At 44.2% G+C, this 24,753-nt stretch overlaps 2 protein-coding genes across 4 annotated transcripts in view; both read left to right on the top strand.

The window, feature by feature from the left end:
• ppm1ba (protein phosphatase, Mg2+/Mn2+ dependent, 1Ba) overlaps positions 1–15,174 on the top strand; it is a 50,017-nt gene extending 34,843 nt beyond the window's left edge. The window contains exons 2-8 of one of the 3 annotated variants that reach the window (XM_055890015.1): positions 940–1,797; positions 1,998–2,115; positions 9,908–10,019; positions 10,270–10,327; positions 12,232–12,248; positions 12,378–12,567; positions 12,668–15,174. In XM_055890015.1, the coding sequence (XP_055745990.1) occupies positions 955–1,797; positions 1,998–2,115; positions 9,908–10,019; positions 10,270–10,327; positions 12,232–12,248; positions 12,378–12,408 (1,179 nt within the window). In that variant the 5' untranslated portion in view covers positions 940–954 and the 3' untranslated portion in view covers positions 12,409–12,567; positions 12,668–15,174. The remainder of the gene's footprint in view (positions 1–939; positions 1,798–1,997; positions 2,116–9,907; positions 10,020–10,269; positions 10,328–12,231; positions 12,249–12,377; positions 12,568–12,667) is intronic. The other 2 variants (XM_055890017.1, XM_055890016.1) reach the window with 2 other exon arrangements.
• A 273-nt stretch (positions 15,175–15,447) lies between these two features.
• On the top strand, positions 15,448–24,737 carry slc3a1 (solute carrier family 3 member 1). Its single transcript, XM_055890011.1, has 10 exons — positions 15,448–16,088; positions 16,763–16,942; positions 17,054–17,196; positions 17,332–17,457; positions 21,492–21,611; positions 22,023–22,147; positions 22,371–22,572; positions 22,719–22,901; positions 23,114–23,236; positions 24,168–24,737. Exons 1-10 carry the CDS (start codon positions 15,563–15,565, stop codon positions 24,594–24,596), a joined length of 2,157 nt encoding a protein of 718 aa, XP_055745986.1. The 5' UTR covers positions 15,448–15,562; the 3' UTR covers positions 24,597–24,737.
• The last annotated feature ends 16 nt before the right edge of the window (positions 24,738–24,753 follow it).

Below are 24,753 nucleotides of genomic sequence, written 5' to 3'. Positions count from 1 at the left end.
CGTGCCATTCGTCCGCCGCCATCACTTCATGTTTCAGCATGATAATGCACGGCCCATGTCACAAGGATCTGTACACAATTCCTGGAAGGTGAAAATGGCCCAGTTCTTCCATGGCCTGCATACTCACCAGCCATGTTACCCATTGAGCAAGTTTGGGATGCTCTGGATCGACGTGTACGTCAGCGTGTTCCAGTTTCCGCCAATATCCAGCAACTTCTCACAGCCATTGAAGAGGAGTGGGACAACATTCCACAGACCACAATCAACAGCCTGGTCAACTCTATGGCAGGAGATTTTGCACTGCATGAGGCAAATGGTGGTCACGTCAGATACTGACTGGTTTTCTGATCCAGTCCCCTACCTTTTTTAAAGGTTTCTGTGACCAACAGATGCATATCTGTATTCCCAGTCATGTGGAATCCATAGATTAGGGCCTAGAGAATTTATTTCAACGGACTGATTTTCTTATGAACTGTAACTCAGTAAAATCTTAAATTGTTGAATGTATATTTTTGTTTCGTATAGAAATCAGATTTCAACATGACAAGGGTACATTTCTGACTTTTCCTCAGTATTACATTTTTTAAAATGTAATACTGAGTGCATCACTGAATGCAGTCTGGCATCCACGCCAACTAAGTCAATGTGTTGTAATCTCATTGTGTGGGTTTAGTTGTTGGTTGCTATAAAGACGTGTTCTGTTCTGAATAGACATTCTCCGTAGACACCACAGCAGATGCAATGTGGGAGGCATCAGGAAACAAACTCCTTACTGTTGGCATTTAACTTTTATCAACAAGAATTGAATACAATCTGTTTTCAGTTGCTCTGTTTGGATAGGCCCATCTCAGAAGTGAATTTTTTTTTTTTTTTTTTTTTTGCAAACTAACCAGACATCATCCCCTCCCCCTTTCTCCTCCTCTCTTCTCCTGTCCCCAGGTGGTGGCCTAAGCCATGGGGGCGTTCCTGGACAAGCCCAAGACGGAGAAGCACAATGCCCACGGTGAGGGCAACAACCTCCGTTATGGCCTGAGCAGCATGCAGGGCTGGCGGGTGGAGATGGAGGACGCCCACACCGCTATGGTGGGTCTACCCCATGGCCTGGATGACTGGTCCTTCTTCGCTGTCTACGACGGCCACGCCGGCTCCCGCGTGGCTAACTATGCCTCTAAACACCTGCTGGGGCACATCATCACCCACAGCATGGGTTCCCCGGGCCCTGAAGGTGTCACCCCAGCCCCCACCGTGGATGCGGTCAAGACGGGGATCCGCACCGGTTTCCTGAACATCGATGAGCACATGAGGAACTTCTCAGACCTGCGTAACGGTATGGACCGCAGCGGCTCGACGGCCGTGGCCGTACTGCTCTCGCCAGAGCACCTCTACTTCATCAACTGTGGTGACTCACGGGCCGTGCTCTACCGCAACGCGCATGTCTGCTTCTCCACGCTTGACCACAAGCCCTGCAACCCACGGGAGAAGGAGAGGATCCAGAACGCAGGTGGCTCGGTAATGATCCAGAGAGTAAATGGTTCCCTGGCCGTGTCCCGGGCCCTGGGAGACTACGACTACAAGTGTGTGGATGGGAGGGGTGCCACGGAGCAGCTGGTGTCACCAGAGCCCGAGGTGTTTGAGATTGAGAGGGCCCCAGAGGATGAGTTTGTGGTGCTGGCCTGCGACGGTATCTGGGACGTGATGAGCAACGAGGAGCTGTGCGAGTTTGTCAAGTCCCGTCTGGAGGTGTCCCACGACCTGGAGAAGGTCTGCAACCAGGTGCTGGACACCTGCCTGCACAAGGTACAGTGAGGCTAGTGTGGGTGTTTGTGTATGTCCGTTTGTGTGTTTTAACATGTAGAAATGTAAACGATTGTGTAGCGTGTTTTGTTGCACTAAGTAAGGAAGTTCATTTGGAAGCTCTTTCTCTCGTTTTGGCATCAGCGTTAAGAGCCCCCACATGTAATGATTCTCTCTCCATCCCTCTCCCCCCTCCACCACAGGGAAGTCGGGATAACATGAGTGTTGTGTTGGTGTGTTTGCCAAACTGCCCTAAAGTGTCAGAGGAGGCGGTGAAGAAAGATACAGAGCTGGATAAGTTCCTGGAGTCTCGTGTGGAAGGTGAGAATGATTGTACACATGACTCACTTCCCCTCCATCCTGTTGTCTTCATCCAGGCTGCCATCCCATTCTCTAGTACCATTCTGTAGTACCATTCTCTACAAGTGTGAAGTGTGCACTCGTTTCCTCCCCCTTACGGCTTTAAAAAGCATCGATTTAGTATTGTAGGGAGTTTACAGCATATTTCAGACTTGCTTTTAATCCATGTGAAGGAGTGAACACACTCAGGGCAGAAGGTTGGAGAATCCGACCGCAACCCCAGTCTAAATGTATTACACTCCTACCCGGGACACAATTCCAATCAGTGTTGTAGTACTCGAGACTCAAGTCCGGTCTCGAGACCGCATATTGGGTGTCTCATTCTTGTCTCGGTGTTGGATACATTTGTACTCCGTCTTGACTCTGTCTAGGACAGTGAAGACTCGTCATTTCTTCCCGAGACCAGCGGAGTAAAAAACATAATTATCAGCTTCCATTCAGTCACTGCTTCGCCAGGCCAAATATATCCACTCCTTTCTTAAAACATAAATTCAGTATCTTCACAGCCTTTATATCTATTATAGACATGTTAGTACAGTGGTGAACCTATAGGTCTTCAGTGTGTGACAGGTTAGTACAGTGGTGATCCTATAGGCCTTCAGTGTGTGACAGGTTAGTACAGTGGTGATCCTATAGACCTTCAGTGTGTGACAGGTTAGTACAGTGGTGAACCTATAGACCTTCAGTGTGTGACAGGTTAGTACAGTGGTGAACCTATAGACCTTCAGTGTGTGACAGGTTAGTACAGTGGTGAACCTATAGACCTTCAGTGTGTGACAGGTTAGTACAGTGGTGAACCTATAGACCTTCAGTGTGTGACAGGTTAGTACAGTGGTGAACCTATAGACCTTCAGTGTGTGACAGGTTAGTACAGTGGTGAACCTATAGACCTTCAGTGTGTGACAGGTTAGTACAGTGGTGAACCTATAGACCTTCAGTATGTAACAGGTTAGTACAGTGGTGAACCTATAGACCTTCAGTGTGACAGGTTAGTACAGTGGTGAACCTATAGGCCTTCAGTATGTAACAGGTTAGTACAGTGGTGAACCTATAGACCTTCAGTGTGTGACAGGTTAGTACAGTGGTGATCCTATAGGCCTTCAGTGTGTGACAGGTTAGTACAGTGGTGAACCTATAGGCCTTCAGTGTGTGACAGGTTAGTACAGTGGTGATCCTATAGGCCTTCAGTGTGTGACAGGTTAGTACAGTGGTGATCCTATAGGCCTTCAGTGTGTGACAGGTTAGTACAGTGGTGATCCTATAGACCTTCAGTGTGTGACAGGTTAGTACAGTGGTGAACCTATAGACCTTCAGTGTGTGACAGGTTAGTACAGTGGTGATCCTATAGACCTTCAGTGTGTGACAGGTTTGTGATTCTGAAAGGACAGCAACCATAATATCAGCGCACTCATGTAGGAGGGTGCACTTCTTGTAAAACACAAAGGGCCAGTAGTGTAGAGGTATAAACCACTTTTTTTCCAGTGGGCATTGCTTATACTCACTACTTAATCCCTACTGATGCGTATCAAAATAGTGTAGTTTAGGTATACGACTTCGATTATGTCCATTATCGATTATGTAGTACAATAGAGAAATCACACACAAAGTAGTCTACACAATTGCAAAGCACGTGAAACATATTCACATGCGCGCTGCACACACAACCTAGTTTCAGCAGAATATCATACGCAGACAGCAAGAGTGTGCAGTTCTCAGCTGGTTATTTTATGGAGCAGCTCACAGAAGAATGACATCGGTAGTCGGTAAGGTAGGAAAGACGTTTCAACTTATGATATCTACCAGTCAATTGCTAACTAAGACAACAATGGGTATGCTAAGGTGTCATTGTACCTTGATGATTCATGTTTTCTTTTAGAGCATCCCAGATACTTTTTCTAACCTCTGGATTACAACCAAATTATGATATATGTGCTAAACTCAGCAAAAAAAAGAAATGTCTCTTTCAGGGCCCTATCTTTCAAAGATAATTTGTAAAAATCCAAATAACTACACAGATCATCATTGTAAAGGGTTTAACACTGTTTCCCATGCTTGTTCAATGAACCATAAACAATGAATTAACATGCACCTGTGGAACAGTCGTCAAGACACTAACAGTTTACAGACGGTAGGCAATTAAGGTCACAGTTAAAACTTAGGACACTAAAGAGGCCTTTCTACTGACTCTGAAAAACACCAAAAGAAAGATACCCAGGGTCCCTGCTCATCTGCGTGAACATACCTTAGGCATGCTGCAAGGAGGCATGAGGACTGCGGATGTGGCCAGGGCAATAAATTGCAATGTCCGTACTGTGAGACGCCTAAGACAGCGCTACAGGGAGACAGGACGGACAGCTGATCGTCCTCACAGTGGCAGACCACGTGCAACAACACCTGCACAGGATCGGTACATCCGAACATCACACCCGCGGGACAGGTACAGGATGGCAACAACAACTGCCCGAGTTACACCAGGAATGCACAATCCCTCCATCAGTGGTCAGACTGTCCGCAATAGGCTGAGAGAGGCTGGACTGAGGGCTTGTAGGCCTGTTGAAAGGCAGGTCCTCACCAGACATCACCGGTGTTACGGATACAAGTATGCTGTGTGTATCCTGTGTGTATTTCTTTTCTCCCCTACTCACAGGTGACCATACCAGTCGCTAATCAGAAGACACCTGCTCCTTTTCTCCTACCCAATCACATTCACTTTCCCTTGGTTAAAAAACCCTGTCAGTTGTTTTCTCTGGAGCTCAATCTCTCTGTCAATGCCATATGTCTGTAGATCCATTGTGTGGTTTAGCAACTACATGTCACTTTGTCCCCACCTGTGAGTATTGGTTTTGTTATGGTGTTTGAGTTTTTCTTTGATAGTGGGAAAAGGGGGTAACCAGACAGTTCGCCCATGGGCATACACTACCCGTAGGTAAACTTTGTTAAAAACACTAGTTAGAACTGGGTGGACCACCCACTGTATTTTTGGTTAGTTAGTTGTTGAAGTACACTAGTCTAACTTAGGGGTATTTTTGAATACTTATTATTTCTTTCCTTGGGTCCAGCTCAGCCCCTTTTTCCTGCCCCCCTTTACCGTGTGTTTAGAAATAAACCCTGAGTGTTTGACGGTAATTAAGTTGTCTGTGTTATTTCGTTCTCACCGTTACTTTGTCACTGTTATAATTTGGGTGAGTTGTGTTACGGGTCCCATTACCATCCCCCCCAGACTGTCGGGCCAAAGGGATTCGTAACAACCGGCAACAACGTCGCCTATAGGCACAAACCCACTGTCGCTGGACCAGACAGGACTGACAAAAAGTGCTCTTCACTGACTAGTCTCGGTTTCATCTCACCAGGGGTGATGGCCGGATTCGCGTTTATCGTTGAAGGAATGAGCGTTACACCGAGGCCTGTACTCTGGAGCGGGATCGATTTGGAGGTGGAGGGTCCGTCATGGTCTGGGGCGGTGTGTCACAGCATCATCGGACTGAGCTTGTTGGCATTGCAGGCAATCTCAACGCTGTGCGTTACAGGGAAGACATCCTCCTCCCTCATGTGGTACCCTTCCTGCAGGCTCATCCTGACATGACCCTCCAGCATGACAATGCCACCAGCCATACTGCTCGTTCTGTGCGTGATTTCCTGCAAGACAGGAATGTCAGTGTTCTGCCATGGCCAGCGAAGAGCCCGCATCTCAATCCCATTGAGCACGTCTGGGACCTGTTGGATCGGAGGGTGAAGGCTAGGGCCATTCCCCCAGAAATGTCTGGGAACTTGCAGGTGCCTCGGTGGAAGAGTGGAGTAACATCTCACAGCAAGAACTGGCAAATCTGGTGCAGTCCATGAGGAGGAGATGCACTGCAGTACTTAATGCAGCTGGTGGCCACACCAGATACTGACTGTTACTTTTGATTTTGACCCCCCCCCCCTTTGCTCAGGGACACATTACTCCATTTCTGTTAGTCGCATGTCTGTGGAATTTGTTCCGTTTATGTCTCAATTTTTGAATTTTTGTTATGTTCATATAAATATTTACACATGTTACGTTTGCTGAAAATGAACGCATTTGACAGTGAGAGGACATTTCTTTTTTTGCTGAGTTTATAATACGTATTGGAAAATGGTCTGGTGACGTGGACATATCCGGTATATCCCGAAAGAAAGAAATTATCTTACTTAATTTTAATAGAAAGTTTGCAAAAATAGATAAGATCTTGCTACAATGGAAAGGAAAATACATGTTTGTTTGTGGAAAAATCACTCGGATTAGCTCTTCAGTCATATCCCAGTTTATGAGAAAGAAATATTCAATTTTATTTTGAACGGCAATCCTGAACAAATTAAACGGGCTTACTTATATAATGAATATGAATTCGGATTGAAGAAATGACTAAATATTAAAGCGTTAGACCTCTCACTAAAGGCTTCAGTCATACAAAAGTTATACTTGAAAGTGAATGCCAAGAGTGTGCAAAGCTGTCATCAAGGCAAAGGGTGGCTTCTTTGAATAATCTCATATAACATATACTTTGATTTGTTTAACAATTCTTTGGTTACTACATGATTTCATGTGTTTTTTCATAGTGTTGATGTCTTCACTATTATTCTACAATGTAGAAAATAGTCAAAGTAAAGAAAAACCCTTGAATGAGTAGGTGTGTCCAAACTTTTGACTGGTACTGTAGCTCGCTAGCAAGCCTGCCAAGTTTAGCCAGTTAGCTTGGGTGCTTGGTTGGGACAAGCATGCATTGGCAGGCAAGCTGCAGAAGGACGAGGAGGCTACAATTCCCCATTGTTTATCAGTGCAAGTTTGACAGCTGAAAAAGATAGAGGTTTTATGTAATGTTTCTTTGTTAGATTTTAGCTCATCTTGCTCTGGCTAGCATTAGTTGTTGATCTTGTTGTTGTTGAGGTGCATAACTGAGGGAGAGATACCTTTTCATGGTTGTTTGATCAATAGGACTGTAAAGTTCCGAAGTGTAAGAGGACTCCTGTGGTGTTTACGTATTTGCAGAAATCCATTCATATGTATTTTGTGGCATTTGACGAATGCGTTCTAATGATCTAAAGTCGCACTGTTGCAACTGCCTGTAAACACACAATCCAGTTCAAAGTGAATGATGGCTTGTTTGTTATAAGGCCTACTGTAGCTCTGATTGGCTACAGCGCCCCGGTCTGTGTAGACTCCAGTCCTGGACAAGACATATGTTTGGTTTTGTTTACTGGAGTGTCTATTAATTGTCCAAAAGCACGGCCGCTTTCCCAAGATATATTTCTATAGAATTTTCTTAAATGGCTTAGAATACAGTGCATTCTGAAAGTATTCAGACCCCTTGACTTAAAATTGCTTAATGTTTTTCTTGTCATCAATCTACACAGAATACCTAATAATCCAAAGCAAAAACGTGTTTTTAGAAATATTACATTTACACAAGTGTAAGCCTTCTACTCAGTACTTTGTTGAAGCAGCCTTGAGTCTTCTGGGGTATCACGCTACAAGCTTGGCACACCTCTATTTGGGGAGTTTCTCCCATAATTCTCTGCAGATCCTCTCAAGCTCTGTCAGGTTGGATGGGGAGTGTCGCTGCACAGCTATTTTCAGGTCTCTCCAGCGATGTTAGATCAGGTTCAAGTCTGGGCTCTGGCTGGGCCACTCAAGGACATTCAGAGACTTGTCCTGAAGCCACCCCTGTCTTGTCTTGGCTGTGTGCTTAGTGTCGTTGTCCTGTTGGAAGGTGAACCTTCGCCTCAGTCTGAGGTCCTGAGCGCTCTGGAGCAGGTTTTCATCAAGGAGCTCGCTGTACTTTGCTCCGTTGATCTTTCCCTCAATCCTGACTAGTCTTCCTGTCCCTGCTGCTGATAAACATCCCCACAGCGTGATGATGCCACCACCATGCTTCACCATTGGGAGGGTGCCAGGTTTCTTCCAGATGTGACGCTTTGCATTCAGGCCAAAGAGTTCCATCTTGGTTTCATCAGAACAGAGAATCTTGTTTCTCATGGTTAGAGAGTCCTTTAGGTGCCTTTTGTTAAACTGCAGAGATGGTTGTCCTTCTGGAAGGTTCTCATCTCCACAGAGGGACTCTGGAGCTCTGTCAGAGTGACCATCGGGTTCTTGGTCACCTCCCTGACCAATACTCTACTCCCCCGATGGCTCAGTTTGACCGGGCGGTCAGCTCTAGGAAGAATCTTGGTGGTTCCCAACTTCTTCCATTTAAGAATGATGGAGACCACTGTGTTCTTGGGGACCTTAAATGCTGCAGAAATGTTTTGTTACCCTTCCTCAGATCTGTGCCTCGACACAATCCTGTCTCGGAGCTCTCGCACAATTCCTTCGACCTCGTGGCTTGGTTTTTGCTCTGACATGCACTGTCAACTGTGGGACCTTTATCTATCTTCTGATGGCTTTGCCTATGGCTGACTTAGCTAGCTAGATTTGTCTCCCCAGAAACCAGCAAAGAAAAATCCTGATTGGATCTTTTTTTCTCCTCAGTGTTAACCCTTTCCTTTCAAACAAAAACTGAAGAGATTAAATCAGAACATAGTTCATCAGAATATAATTATCATTGTTATATTATTATAATAATTTTTTTCAAAATCCTTAGGCCTTCTCTGAAGGCGTAGAAGGCCCATTGTTCCCTACTGTGTTTGGTTTAGTAATAATTTGTAGATTGGCTCTATTTGCCCTCAGCCTGCCTTTATTCACTATTCTGAATGTCTAAAGAATCCATATGTTATGAAATATTATTATGGTGGTAATTTGACAAAATTACAATCATGGTCTTGAATTGGACTCGCATCTTTCTGGTCTCGACTCGGTCTCGGACCCATTGTCCTCATCTCGGTCTTGACTCGGACTCGATTTTCTCTGGTCTTGGTTTTGAATCGGTCTCGCTTTAGGTGGTCTCAAACACAAGACTGCCTCCAATCCATCACACACACTTAATAAACCTCAACCCGCCTAGTCCGAGACACAGCCAGGTAGACTGACTGACTTGCTGGCTGACTTAGGCCAGCTGGAGCTCAAGCGAACACCTATCAACTCCCACTGAAGCACGTTAATGTCCTGACCCCCTTTCCCACTCCACATTCCCTCTCTTCCTCTCCTTCACTCACTGCTTTTCTTCCAACAGTCTCCCTCTTCCTGTCTCCATCATACTTCTCTTCACCCCGTTTTAGAATCCTCTCCGTCTGTCTCTCTCCCTCTCTCTTGCAGTCTTGACAAATGACCCTACCAACTCTGTTTCTCTCTTATCCTCTTTTTCGGCTGTCTTTTGGACATTTGACATACTCTGGCAAGCAGGCGAGAGTTTTCTAAAGTCTTCAGGGGTTATGTAAACTCTTTTCCCTGGAGTTGGCCCGGAGCGCTGTTTGGCTGGAAGCGCAGGCGGGAGCTGCTGCCAAGCAGAGAGGAATGCTCTGCTCCAGAGAGGAATGCTCTGGCGGAACATCTAACTGGCACCTGGCCTAACCAGTCCAACTGGGCTGCAAGGGTTTCCTTCTCCCGTCTCTTCTCTCCTCTTGTCTGCCTCCCCCTCTCACTCTCTCTCTCACTCTCTCTCACTCTCTCTCTCTCTCTGACCTTTGTTCCTTTGTCTCATGCACACACACTAAACATTCTCAAACTCACTCGTCTCACAGAAGTTGTGGTTTTTTGTAGCAATCTTTTTTTGTAGCAATCTTAAATCCCAATAATTATCACCCCCCTCATATCTCTCAAACTCCCTCCTCTCTGTCTGTCTGTCTCTGTCTGTCTCAGAGATCATAGAGAAGGCAGGAGAGGAGGGTATTCCCGACCTGGTGACGGTCATGAGGAATCTGTCCTCAGAGAGCATCCCCAACCTGCCACCAGGGGGAGGCCTCGCCAGCAAGTAAGAGCCCCTCACTTTACTCAAGTCTCTCTGCCTTCCCTGTAATCACACACAGTCATTAGACTCACATGGTGAATAGCTCCTGTGTAAATGTCCTCCTTGGGTAAATGGTTTAGTAAAAAAAATTGATTGCACTAGGTGGATTTGCTAGGTTAGTCCTAAACCTGTCATTCGTGTGAATTACTTCTTGACTTCTAGAGGGTGTGTTTACTTCTCTCACTGTGTGTGTGTGTGTGTGTTCACCACTCAGACGCAGTGTTATCGAAGTAGTGTACAACCGGCTGAACCCACACAGGGAAGTGGATGGGGTGAGTAATAGGATGCTCTTTTCTCAAATGTATTCTAGAACACATATTCCACTAATATATGTCTATATACATATTTGAACCTCTTTCATACCCCTGTCTTTCTTACAGTATGTTTTCCCCTCTCATCAGACTTAGCCCGGCCTAGCTTACACTCGGCCTAGCCCTGCTGGATACTCCACTTTTTACTCCTTTTGCTCTGTCACTGACATTATTTTGTTGTCTAGCAGTCTTTAATAAAAAAATGTATTCATAGAGCACAAGCTACACACAAAAGACTTATCCATTCTGGAGCTCAGGGATGTCACAGCCACAGAACTAGAATGATCACTATTTCTATGGGCACAGCCCATCATTCGCGACATATGCTGGTACTGAAATTTGGAAAAAACATTTGTTTTCATAATATTATTTTAAATAGTGTTGCAACATTTTTCTAGCACAATATAGACTAACCTTATACAATGTAACCGTCAAACTTCCTTTCAACGCCCAGCATTTAAATCAAATCAAATTGTATTTGTCATTTATTTGCTTCAACCACCGGCTTTTATTAGAGACTGGTGTTTATTTGCTAAAATGTGGAATGATGTTTTCTTCAAACATGATAAAGGTATTACAGTTGTGGCCCGAATGTTGTGGCCAAATAATAACATATTCTGTAGATTAGAACCAGCAGGGCAGAAATGGGACAGTCAACGAAAGCAAGACACGTCGGGGACAGGTTTTTTTCCCTTCTGCTTATGTCTTTATACAGTCTAAGATGAAGTTGTCCCTACACAGACTGAGAATCAATCAATCAAAATTATTTTATAAAGCCCTTTTTACATCATCAGTTATTGTTGATAGATGCCCAAGCAGTGCAGAGGCAGAAGCACAGTGGCTAGGAAAAAACAACCCTGCAGGTGTGATTTAGGGGCAACATTATTCTACATCCAGAAACTCATAAGAACCATCTATTTCTATGGGAATCTGTTACACCCCATTTCCAAACCCAAACCTCTTCATAAAATCATTCCCACATGCATGCAATGCTGTGATACTAACACACAGTAGCAGTCCTCTCCATGGATGACACCCAGTCCCATCAATAACACCTAACATCTATAACCCATTATCTTATGCATGACTAGTAGATTCTGTCCAGCTGCCAAAATGCTACTGGCTGTGCTGTGTGCAGATGTTTGACTCATGATGATGATGTCATGTCCTCTGATGGTTTGGTTGATATAGAGCAGCTGCATGGTGGTGGGGAAGGTGCATGACATGCTGTGGCCTTGCTGTATAACAGTCTGACCGTATGTATTCTGGCACACTGAGACCCCTAGGGCCTTGTGTGGGCTGAAGTCTATGATGGGGATGCCTGTGTGAGGACATGAACTGGATACATAACTATTGATTTGCGTGTGTGTTGGAGTTATGACAACTAATCCAGGGTTTGGGTTCTGAAACGGGACCCTCCAGACCGTGTGTGTTTCTGTGTGTATCCTGTTAGATAGTGTGCTGTACTAGGTGCATGGGATTGGCCCTTTGACTCTCCTGTGATATCTTGTGGTGTCTTGGTTTGTCTTGTGTAAAGAGAGCTTGCGGTCTTTGCGCGCCCTTAGCAAAGAATGGGTGTTTGTGTGTCTGTTTAAATCTTATACACACACACACCTGCTCTCCCTCTCTTCCTTGTTGCCCCTGCTTCTTTCTCTAATACTGACATCATAGAAAACAACTGAAGACTTGTCTGTGTAACGTAGCAAGACGTCTACACACACACTTTTATATGGAGGCACACACATTCAAAACAAGTGTCCGCATGTCCTCAGATAATCTCATACTTTACACACTCTTGATAGACACTGAGGGTTAGCTGGTGCATACTTGTAGATCTAACTGTGTGTTCACTCTGATTAATGCAGCCCTCCTGTATCATTTGGTAAGTTCACACATACAAATACATTCCTACAGTACTCATGCCCCCTTTACCCTTAACTCTTTGGTCAGTAGTGTCCCCTTGAGGTAAAGTGTTCAAATTGGCACATTCTTAATCTGACTTGTTTTATAGGCTGCCTCCTTTGGGGATGTACCAGATGTGATTGTCGAGCACTTCAGGAGAGGTGCTCATCTCTGAGATCTGGGGAGCGATCCCTGCTTGTCTCCTTGGAGTGGAGTTGGTTTTGTTGTGTAGGGGGGCATTTTGGATTGGTGTGACGTAAACAAGCCAGGACTGTCTATGATGAGGAGTCTGTCATTAGGTATTATGGAGTTACTTGTCATGCTGTTTCTAACAATGTATTTTCTCTTCTTTCACTTTGCCTCTCCTCTACTCCATCTCTCTCTCTTTCCGTCCCACAGACTGGAGCAGACCTTGAGGACCCCTGGTAACTGGCCATCAGAACTGCCTGTTCCTACAACGGGACTCCTTTATACACAAGACATCTTTGCTCACTTTATTCCTTTTTATTTTTCCTACGATACCAAGAGATCGATTGGACCATAAATGACGATTTTAAAAAATCACACAAAAAATCAGTTAACACACAACACAAAGGATTGCAAAACATTTTTGATTAAAAAAGGGTGTTTAAAAAGCACTCGTACATCTGAGCTGTCTTTGCTGCAGGTGCATGCTAACAATGGAATAACATGAGAAAAAAGAAGAAACCCGCACACGTTAGAGCTTTGTTGAAGGCCTTGAGGCCGATACGTAAAGCTTAATAAAGAGCAGCGATACTAGCAAGAGTAGTGTGCAGGTTTCTTCTTTTTTCTAATGTTAAAAAAGGGGGGAAAGAAAGACTGCGATGGTAGTATAAACGATGTATACAAAATATATATACTAGACAAATTAAGACTTGTTGTTTTTTTTCCTTTTTATAGCTTTTTTGTGGTTTTTCTTTTTGTGCTGATGAAGAGACACGAGGGCCGTAGTTGGGACATTTTGTGGCCCATCCCTGTGCAGTCTGGGGTGCCTTTTTCCCCATCGCTGAGGATGGAGGAGCTAGCTGTTAACTGACCAGGCCCCAAGTCCCTGCTTCCAGACACAAGGGGCCCTACAGAGGACCACCACTGGGTCAGGGACTCACTTGCCTGTGGCTGCCTGGCTGGACATTGCTACTGGGATTTCAGATAGACAAACCCAAATGTGTGGACAGGATAGGAGTGACTGGCTGCATTCTATGGCATTACTTGTGTGGAAGGGTTTGGAGACTGACCGCTTTTTGCACCTTTTCCCCTCACCTTTTCTCTCCAACCAACAACAAAAAAACAACGGAGACCCAGCTAATGTTTGCATTGACAGACACTGCCTAAACTTCAACCATTTCACTTCCATAAGCTTTCTAGCCTGCTGTTGATCAAGAAAAATTTAAAATATATATCAAATCCATATATTTTTGATTTATGTAAAAAAAAAAACTTAAAAAAAACGTGTCAGATGTGGCCTACTGTGTGTGTAAAGATGAGGAAGTTGCTGGTTTGTTGACTTTAGGAGTCAAGCAGAGATCTTGATTGACACGTGAGGAGATCTACGTGTGTGGGGGTGTGTACAAACCAGCCGCCCAAGGACTCTGGGTTTTTGGGCTAAAGGGATTCTAACTGCCCAACAAAGCCTCACTACTCATTTCTCCTTGCACTTCTTTCTTTTTAGATTATCCTATGTTATGTCTTTCCTCACCCTCTCCTTAAAATGCAGAAACGGACTCTTGCAACAACTTGCCTTTTATTAGATTTTTCTCGGATAATATTATTAAGTGTGTTCTTTTTTCGTTTAGCAATTTCAAATTTCTAGGCAATGATGACGTTCACCTTTTAGTTTATTTTTCAAATGCCGTGTTAATAGTGTAATATGGTTGTTCCATTGCGTTATCTAAATTTCAATAGAAATTGCTTGTATGAAAAAATGAAACTGATTAAATGTGTTAAAAGGAGAAGTCAAGCATGATTTAGTGTGCCGGTGAGGTGGCTCTCGGCCCAGGATTCTGGCTTGGCTATGATCTGGTACACAAGCCTTGGTGCCATGTGACTTAGGTACTTGAATGTTGGGTGTGGTTCTATTTTTGCAATATTGATTTTCATGAGATAATAAATGTAAAAAATTGGGGGGGTTTAAGATTTTTTTTAGCTGTGCATGTTTTGTGTTGGAGGAATGCGTGGTGTGGGATGGGGGTCAGACGGGTGGGGTGGGGGTCCTGGTTAATGGGTATGTTTAAGCTATAGTAGACACTGGGTTAAGAGGGTGTGGGGCTGCTTTGAATGTAATTCACCTTCACACTACCCTGCACAGGCTGAGCGGAGGCTACAGATGCTTTCCTCCCCCTGGTTATTTGATGACAGAACTTACCCTGGCATTTAGTTTTCATTGGAATATATAGGCTATAGAGTCCCACGTGGGGTTATATTAATACAATCTTTATTCTCATCTTCCTCCCTAACTGGAGCAATGTGCTGGCCCCGCCCCCTATTACTAACTGTAATGATTGAAAAATAAGAATGTTTGTGATGTTTTGGGGGCTGGAAATGAACTTGGTGATTTAGTGCCCATGTTATTCATCCTGATTTTCCTTTTATCTTTTTTTGTGTATCTACAAGTATTGACATATAGAATGGTGATCATTTCCACATTTTATTTATTCCTGATTTTAGCCTTTAACATGAGAGGTGCTGTATTTGAGAATGGTATGCGGTTATGATGTGTGGCAGGGTTTGCCCCGCCCCCTCTGCATGGTCACCTGAGTGAAGAGGGGTTCAGGGGTCAATCGTGGGTTTAAACCATACCTCCTGATAGTTCCCAATATAACATTGTGATGTTTCAGACCATACCGTGAGCATAATCTTCAATAAAGGATGGATACATTTAGATTAAATTACTATGCTCTGTGTGTTATCTTTCAGTCCTGCATGGGTGTATATACACACACACACACACACACATACACACACAATGTAGAGTTGGGATATTGGGTTGTCCTGTTATCAAACTGATAAGATGGTGACTTTATATGAATGACATCTGTTTTGTCATAGTGTTTATAGTAGTTGTGACAGAAGAAATTGCACATAAATCATAATCTAAAGATGTATCACTCACAATTCTAATCTTCTGATTCTAGGGAAATGTGGCTGCATTCAGTCTTAACGTTAACTCGATGTATTCAAGCTCATTGCATTCAAACCAACAAATACAGCAAGAGGATAATCTCTGACCACACGTTTACAACTCTCCAATTTCCCACATTCCGTGGGGGTTGTACTATGGACCCTGTGACTAGTGCTACCTTTTATAGAGTGTTGTTTGAACGAATGATTACAAGGAGTCAGTTGCTCTCAACAAAGGATTTAGAAGTAGACAGGCACATGTTCAGAGACATGAGCTCCGGTACAACCAACGGCAGTCGTATGGAACTGGGGGAGTGCATCCGAAACACGGGCTTCCATGAGGATGACGAGGCAGAGGATGCTGTTGGTGGAGACGAGAACAGGACTTCGACGGTCAGGATGTCCCCGGGCATAGAGAAGGATACTTATACCCAAATCAAACCTTACGCGGGCATGCCTAAAGAGGTCCTGCTTTTATATTCAGTCCAAGCTCGCTACCGACTGCCCCGGGAGATCCTGTTCTGGCTGACCATTGTATGCACCTTGGCGCTGGTCGCACTGACCATCACGGTGATCGTTATGTCACCCCGTTGCCTCAGCTGGTGGCAGTCCTCTCCTGTGTACCAGATATACCCACGTTCCTTCAAGGACTCAGACAGCGATGGTATCGGAGACCTCAAAGGTAGTACATTCAAATTCTTCAGAGTAGCCTATTTTCTTGTAGCCTACTTGGTGTTCGTATTCATTCCTAATTCATAAAACTTTGGTAGCACGGTGAGCACTATCCAACTCCTATGAATTATGGTGCATATTAGTAGGCCTATGGCTATACCATTATATTTGATGAGTCTATTTAAGAGCATAATGAGTGCTTTCATGGAGTCATTACCGCCGGGTATTGAAGTCAGGGGATTGTTGTTCCTGCTTTGAATTGCACTTGTTTTACGCATCACTCGTTTTATAGGCTTACATTAGGTGGTCATTAACATCAGTCTCCAAACATCCCCTCATATTTCCCGTAATCAAGGATACATAACATCCTGAGCAACAAACCCTTTACAGGCCCAATATTCTTACTGTAGCCTTCCTCTATTAGAACTACCACAGCTCCAGCTAAGAGATCTGGTCCTTTATGGTACAGTAGATATTGGGCTCCTGAGTGGCGCAGTGGTCTAAGGCACTGCATCTCAGTGCTAGAGGTGTTCCTGGTTCGAATCTAGGCTGTATAACAACCGGCCGTGATTGGGAGTCTCATAGGGCGGAAAGCTAAGGATTGCGTGTGTCAGAGTTTTAAGGTTCATGCACGGCCATTTAGTTTAGCCACTGTTGATTAACGTTGCTGCACCGTATGTTCAGGCATCTTGGATAAACTGGATCACTTTCAGTACCTGAACATCAAGGCCATCTGGATCAGTCCGTTCTACAAGTCTCCCATGAAGGACTTTGGCTATGATGTGGAAGACTTTAGAGACATCGATCCACTCTTTGGCTCCATGCAAGACTTTGATGAACTCCTCGCTGCCATGCATGACAAAGGTGAGCAATTTGGACAAAATATGTATATTTTAATAACTGTAGTAGTAGTACAATTCCTCACTTATTTTCCACTGCTCTCCTAAGTGTCACCTTTGACCTCTCTTCCCCCAGGGTTGAAGTTGATCATGGATTTTATCCCTAACCATACCAGTGACACGCACCAGTGGTTCAACCTCAGCAGTAGTGGACATGCACAGTACAAAGACTACTATATCTGGGCCAACTGCAATACTACCCACGCCCCCAACAACTGGGTGAGGATCATTTTCACTCTGTCATTGATTATTATAATTTAAGTTCTATTTGTAGAGGAATGACCAGACCAGAGTATTAACCAAATAACTGTACTCCCCTGTGTGTGTGTGTGTGTGTTTGTGTCTTCGACCCAGGTGAGTGTGTTTGGGAACTCCTCCTGGACGTATGTTGAGGAGAGGCAGCAGTGTTACTACCACCAGTTCCTCAAGGAGCAACCCGACCTCAACTTCCGCAACCCACATGTTCGGAGAGAGATGACTGTAAGATATTGCCTATGCACACACACACAATATGTGGCCAATTTAAAGACCTGTTCCGAACTTTGGCGACTAGTAAGTATTTTTGAAACCTCTCGCTTTGGGCTGGATGTGTCTGTGTAGCTCATACATGCATCATCTATGAGCAGAATTACTGTGTTACCTCAATTAGCCACAAAATCCCTAGTTTGAAAGCGACAAGTTTTTTGGAAGCTGTGCTGCGCCATTTTCCCTACATTTCCCCCCACGTGGGCCAGCCCTAGAACCCAAACAATTACAGTTGTAGACAATGAGCTTCAGCCCCTTGCCATTTAAGTGACAGCTAGCAAGATACAAACAGCAGAGCGAGAGCAATTACATGGTGCACGTATCTGCACATATGTGACGTAGTACGCAATTTTCAGGGACCACTTTTGGCTCATGAGCGCTACTTTCAGAACTACTGGCAAAAAAGTATACAAAATAATCTCTTTAATCAAATAATTATACATTTATCATGCTATATACATGATTTATTCCCTAGCTATAAGACCCAGTTTCCCAGGAATGGTAAAGAGAGAGAGGGGAGGGCTGAGTGATGAATGAGAGTGAGAGTGGCTTAGCCCTGTTTTAGGTGATGATTGACGTGCTGTGTGAATGAGGAAGAGAGAAGAGTTGTTTTCAGCCCCATTCACCCCCTCTAGTCTGTTCTCACGTGAGTCTACCTCGGCCGGGGTAAGAGGGAGTCTGGTGTCCCACTCATGTCACAGAGAAGCCTTTATACTCAGTTAGCTGGCATAGTAAGGCTTACCTGAGAGAAAATAATCCAGGCCATCTCCTATGCAAGTAAAAAACAGTGGGATCTCAGCAGCCTTTACCAATGTGTTGCTACAGTTGCTGTGGTTATTGATTTATGTTTTATCCTCTGTTTTAGTGGCCAGGTTACTCATTATCTCTGAGTAGTTACTATGGTTTTTACAACTGGAGACAGAGTCAGAGAGCCCAAAGTGCAGGACACGGACCATGTGTAACCAGTGGATGCCTGTGTTTTATCTATTGATGAGTGACTAGGTGTGTCAAATGACATCTGTGGACCTTAGTTATGAGAACAAGCAGACATTATACTGGACATGACTTGAGTTACAATCAATACATTCATGTTGAAATAACTATCATATGTACACTGAACAAAAACATAAACGCAACATGCAACAATTTCAAAGATTTTTACAGAGTTACAGTCCATATATGGAAATTAGTCAATTGAAATAAACGCCATACATGCTGTCTCCCATTTTCCCGGTACAGTTGAAACCGGAATTAATATGTGAAGAGCACACTAATCCAGCGTGCCAGTGGCCATAGAAGGTGAGCATTTGCCCACTGAAGTTGGTTACGATGCAGAACTGCAGTCAGGTTAAGACCCTGGTAAGGACGATGAGCATGCAGATGAGCTTCCCTGAGACGGTTTCTGAAAGTTTGTGCAGAAATTCTTTGGTTCTGCAAACCCACAGTTTCATCAGCTGTCTGGGCGACTGGTCTCAGATGATCCAGCAGGTGAAGATGCCAGATGTGGAGGTCCTGGGCTAGTGTGGTTGTATGTGGTCTCCATTCGTGAGGCTGGTTGGACATACTGCTAAATTCTCTAAAACGGTATTGGAGAGGCGGCTTATGGTATAGAAATGAATATTAAATTCTCTGGCAACAGCTCTGGTGGACATTCCTGCAGTCAGCATGACAATTGCACGCTCCCTCAAAACTTGAGACATCTGTGGCTGTAACGTCGGGTGAGTGAAATGAATGAGGAGTCAACTACAGAGAGCGAAAGTACGGGAAAACGCTTTAATGTCCTTCGAAAAACATAACAGGTCCAAACATGGGTGAAATGCCCAAAACACTGGCTCTACACAAACCCCAAAACCTTGTTACCAACACTGGACAGCAAAACCCCAAAACAGACACGCAACATCATCACACGTAACAACTAATAAGCCCGCACAAACACTAGCAGGAAAAACGAAGCTAAATAGTACCCATCCCAAAACCCCAACAAGGAACAGGTGAAAACAATTAGACAGACATAAACGAAAAGGAAAAAGGGATCGGTGGCAGCTAGTAGACCGGCGACGACGACCGCCGAGCGCCACCCGAACAGGAAGGGGAGCCACCTTCAGTAGTATTCGTGACAGTGGCATTGTGTTGTGACAAAACTGCACATTTTAGTGACCTTTTATTGTCCCAGCACAAGGTGCACAAGTGTAATGATCATGCTGTTTAATCAGCTTCTTCATATGCCACACCTGTCAGGTGGATGGATTATCTTGGAAAAGGACAAATGCTCACGAACAGGGCTGTAAGCTTTCTGTGAGTATGCACAATTTCTGCAGTGTTTTATTTCAACTCATGAAACATGGGAACAACACTTTACATGTTGCATTTATATTTTTCGTTCAGTATATACAGTTGAAGTCGGAAATTTACATACACTTATGTCGGAGTCATTAAAACTCGTTTTTCAACCACTCCACACATTTTTTGTTAACAAACTATAGTTTTGGCAAGTCGGTTAGGACATCTACTTTGTGCATGAGACAAGTAATTTTTCCAACAATTGTTTACAGACAGATTATTTCACTTATAATTCACTGTATCACAATTCCAGTGGGTCAGAAGTTTACATACACTAAGTTGACTGTGCCTTTAAACAGCTTGGGAAAATCCACAAAATGATGTCATGGCTTTAGAAGCTTCTGATAGGCTAATTGACATCATTTGAGTCAATTGAAGGTATTTCAAGGCCTTCCTTCACGCTCAATGCTTGACATTATTGTAAAATCAAAAGAAATCAGCCAAGACCTCAGAAGAAAAATTGTCTGGTTCATCCTTGGGAGCAATATCCAAAAGCCTGAAGGTATCACGTTCATCTGTACAAACAATAGTATAAACACCATGCACCCACGCAGCCGTCATACCGCTCAGGAAGGAGATGCGTTCTGTCTCTAAGAGATGAATGTACTTTGGTGCAAAAAGTGCAAATCAATCCCAGAACAACAGCAAAGGACCTTGTCTATATCCACAGTAAAACGAGTCCTATATCGACATAACCTGAAAGGCCGCTCAGCAAGGAAGAAGCCACTGCTCCAAAACTGGCATAAAAAAGCCAGACTATGGTTTGCAACTGTACATGGGGACAAAGATCATACTTTTTGGAGAAATGTTCTCTGGTCTGATGAAACAAAAATAGAACCGTTTGGCCATAATGACCATTGTTATTTTTGGAGGAAAAAGGGGGATGCTTGCAAGCCGAAGAACACCATCCCAATCGTGAAGTACGGGGGTGGCAGAATCATGTTGTGGGGGTGCTTTGCTGCAGGAGGGACTGCTGCACTTCACAAAATAGATGGCATCAAGAGGGAGGAAAATGATGTGGATATATTAAAGCAAGACATCAGTCAGGAAGTTAAAGCTTGGTCGCAAATGGTTCTTCCAAATGGACAATGACCCCAAGCATACTTCCAAAGTTGTGGCAAAATGGCTTAAGGACAACAAAGTCAAGGTATTGGAGTGGCCATCACAAAGCCCTGATCTCAATCCTATAGAACATTTGTTGGCAGAACTGAAAAAGCGTGTGCAAGCAAGGAGGCCTACAAACCTGACTCAGTTACACCAGCTCTGTCAGGAGGAATGGGCCAAAATTCACCCAACTTATTGTGGGAAGCTTGTGGAAGGCTACCCAAAACGTTTGACCCAAGTTAAACAATTTAAAGGCAATGCTACCAAATACTAATCGAGTGTATGTAAACTTCTGACCCACTGGGAATGTGATGAAAGAAATAAAAGCTGAAATAAATAATTCTCTCTACTATTATTCTGACATTTCACATTCTTAGGATCACCACTTTATTTTAACTGACCTAAGACAGGGAATTTTTACTATAATTAAATGTCAGGAATTGTGAAAAAAAACAGAGCCCTGCTTTCTTCACCCTGCAGATGTTCTATGTGATTTTAAAAGCCATAGGCTCTGTATAACTGCTTCCGTTCATCTCTCTCTTCAGGAGATCGTTCGTTTCTGGCTAGAGAAGGGAGTGGATGGGTTCCGTATGGATGCTGTGAAGCACATCCTAGAGGCCAAGCATTTGAGGGATGAGCCCCAAGTGGACCCACAACAAGATCCTGTAAGCCTCCTCATTTCAGCCCATATACCTCTCTAATCGTGGGGTAGGCTGTACCAGATTTCCCCCCTGATCACTCTTGTGAATTAGTTACTTCATCACAGAGTAATAGCATGGGCATACTATAACGGGCTACCAGATTGTTCAGCATAGGGGAATGAACTTTCCCCTGGAGAGAACGAGAGGCCAGGCTTTCTGATAGGCTACGTTCTCACAGGGAAGGGATTAATAGGAGCATATTTCTCTGGATTTGAGTCAACATTATTTTCCTCATTCGGCACAATTACACCAAGCCTTAGCAGTAGCACAGTAACTAGAGAAGAATTGTGCAGGAAGTAACCTCCACTGATACCATCTCTCCCGCCTTCTCTGGCCCTGGTTCTCTTCTTTCCTCCCCTTTATTACCCCTTTCAGGATACAATTGACACAGAGTTTGAGCTCCACCATGACTACACCACCACCCAGTTAGGGCTGCATGATATCCTGCAGGCCTGGAGGGGAGAAATGGACGTCTACAGTAGAGAGCCAGGCCGATATAGGTATCCCACTATCCATTTCACCTTCCATAATTTGTCAGTAACGCTTTATACATGTGTAATACTGCTGTTATTACTCCAGTAACAACATTGTTATAAACATGTTGTACATCGTACTACCTAGGTATAATGGAAACTTAATATCAAGTGCTACAGATTTTTCATATTCTGACTCACCTTGAAGTAAGTGGTATATTTCAATTTGTATTGTCCTAACTTCCAACAGGTTTATGGTAGCTGAGTCCTATGACTATGAGGAGACTGACAAGACCATGATGTACTATGGGACACCCTATGTTAAAGAGAGCGACTTCCCCTTCAACTTCTATCTGATGGACCTGCCAACTAATCTGACTGGAACTGGGGCTCAAGGCCTGGTCAATCTGTGGATGGCCAACATGCCAGTGGGGAAATGGCCAAACTGGGTGGTAAGTGGTTAGAAAAACAGAACTTGTCAACATCAGACATGTAAAAATGTAGTTTAACATTGAGATAGCAGATATAAAGCTGTATTGATAAGAATTGCACATCAAAAACAGCATTTGCCCCTGAGGAATGGCTCCATTGTCTTTAGGTTGGGAACCACGATAAACCTCGTATCTCCTCCAGTGTTGGCCAGGAGTACATTAAAGTGATCAACATGCTACTGCTCACCCTGCCCGGCACACCCACCACTTACTATGGAGAGGAGATAGGCATGATGAACATCAATGTGACCATTGACGAGATCCAGGACCCCTTTGGAAAGTTTAACCCTGTAAGTGTACCGAACCTGGAATGCATTCACTTAAGTAAAATGTTTTGAACGTTGATAGAAATTTCATGGCTGAACATTCTGTAACGTTGCATTGTATTGAACAAGCCCTTGGTCTACAGTAGGATCAGTGATCAACCGGTTCTGGGCCTGCTTGTACAACAGTCAACATCCAGGACTATAATGCTGACACATGTGCCTGTTCCATACTGTAGAATGCCAGTCGTGACCCTCAGAGGTCCCCCATGCAGTGGAGTGATGGGCCGAATGCTGGCTTCAGTGATGCCAATCATACCTGGTTGCCTTTGCACCCACACCACACAACAGTTAATGTGGAGGTAGAGTACACTCCTCTTTTAGTGATGAGATCTGGGATACACTTCTGAGTGAAACGGTTATGAGCGCAGTGTAACATTGAAACAACAGTCTCTCCAGGATTCTGTGTTCACAATTTTTTGTGTGCAAAATCAACAAATTCCCTGCATATTAACGTTTTATATTTTAGTCATTTAGCACAGCGTTTCCCAAAGTCGGTCCTGGGGCCTCAGCTTTCGGTTTTTGCCCTAACTCTTACACAGCTCATTCAAAAAAACAACTCTTCAACAAGCTTTGATGATTTGAATCAGCTGTGTAGCGCTAGGGCAAAAACCAAAACGTGCACCTGGGGGGGGACTGAGTTTGGGAACGTTGATTTAGCAGACGCTCTTATCCAGAGCGACTTACAGGAGTAGTTAGAGGTAAGTGCCTTAAGGGCACAGACAGATGTTTTACCTAGTTGGCTCAGGGATTCGAACCAGCAAACTTTCAGTTACTGGCCCAATGCTCTTAACCGCTAGGATACCTGCCACCCCTATTATGAAAGGGCATGCTAATTTGACCAATCACTGCACCATTTCTGCATTAAACAGGCAAATCGTCACAATATTGTCACATAAAAATGACCCATTACCGCAGTACAAAAAGAGGCCTCGCAATTTCAACCAATCATTGCACATTTACTGCAATGGTATGGTTCAATCAAGCCACACGGCAACAAACTTTCCCCCTCGTCAGCGCATTTTCGCGACAAATTGGACAAAATCATTGCATATCACCATGCAAAATGTCAGAATTGCTGCAGCAAAATCAAGCAGTTTTGCCCACAAATACAGTATCACAAAAACCTGGTGGGACTGAAAAGAACAGTATTATGAGGTTGTCTGTATAGTAGTTCACTGTCATCGGATTGATACTATCAATTCTCTATTATATTCTCCATGCCCTCTCCAGGCTCAACAGAAAGACAGCGGGTCAGTTCTGTCTCAGTACCGGGCCCTGAGTCTCCTGCGACAGGCCCAGCTGCCTCTCCATCGGGGTTGGATGTGCTACATCTGGAGCGACGCGGATGTCTTTGCCTTTCTGAGGGAGATAGACGGCCTGGACAAGGCCTTCCTCGTGGTGCTCAACTTTGGAGCAGACTCTGTTATAAACCTCTCGGCCATAACAGAGCTGCCGGAGCAGCTAACACTTCATATGAGCACCAAGCAGGAAAACTATGGGATGCCGGTGATTAAATCTAAAATTTCCACGGCGCGAGGGGAGGGGCTGCTACTTGAGTACTCCACCCACATGCGGTTCAACCCTGGCCACCCCTCCCAGTGTTTTGTCTCAGAGAAGGCCTGCTACTTGGGAGTCTTGGACATTCTGTATAAGTGCTGAGTACTGCAGCCTCAGAGTGGGAGGAGAAATCACCATGTCCTCGACAATCAAATGTGTTATGAGACTGGCTGTGATTGAGTCAGTGTATGTTCAAATAAATTGACTATTTGTTCTCATTAAAAACAGCATTAATTTTCCAAATGTCATTCTCTTCCCA

This window comes from Salvelinus fontinalis, chromosome 30 (genome assembly GCF_029448725.1).
Source record: "Salvelinus fontinalis isolate EN_2023a chromosome 30, ASM2944872v1, whole genome shotgun sequence".
Lineage (NCBI taxonomy): Eukaryota > Metazoa > Chordata > Actinopteri > Salmoniformes > Salmonidae > Salvelinus > Salvelinus fontinalis.
Note: the sequence above shows the minus strand (reverse complement) of the source record. Positions and strands in the feature narration are given on the sequence as shown.

What these genes read in the sequence shown, in the direction of transcription:
- slc3a1 (XM_055890011.1), top strand. Translation starts at nt 15,563, where the DNA reads ATGGACCCTGTGACTAGTGCTACCTTTTATAGAGTGTTGTTTGAACGA. An exon ending in CGCTGCCATGCATGACAAAG is followed by an intron (nt 16,943 to 17,053) that starts GTGAGCAATTTG and finishes CTCTTCCCCCAG; the next exon opens with GGTTGAAGTTGATCATGGAT. An exon ending in AGAGAGCCAGGCCGATATAG is followed by an intron (nt 22,148 to 22,370) that starts GTATCCCACTAT and finishes AACTTCCAACAG; the next exon opens with GTTTATGGTAGCTGAGTCCT.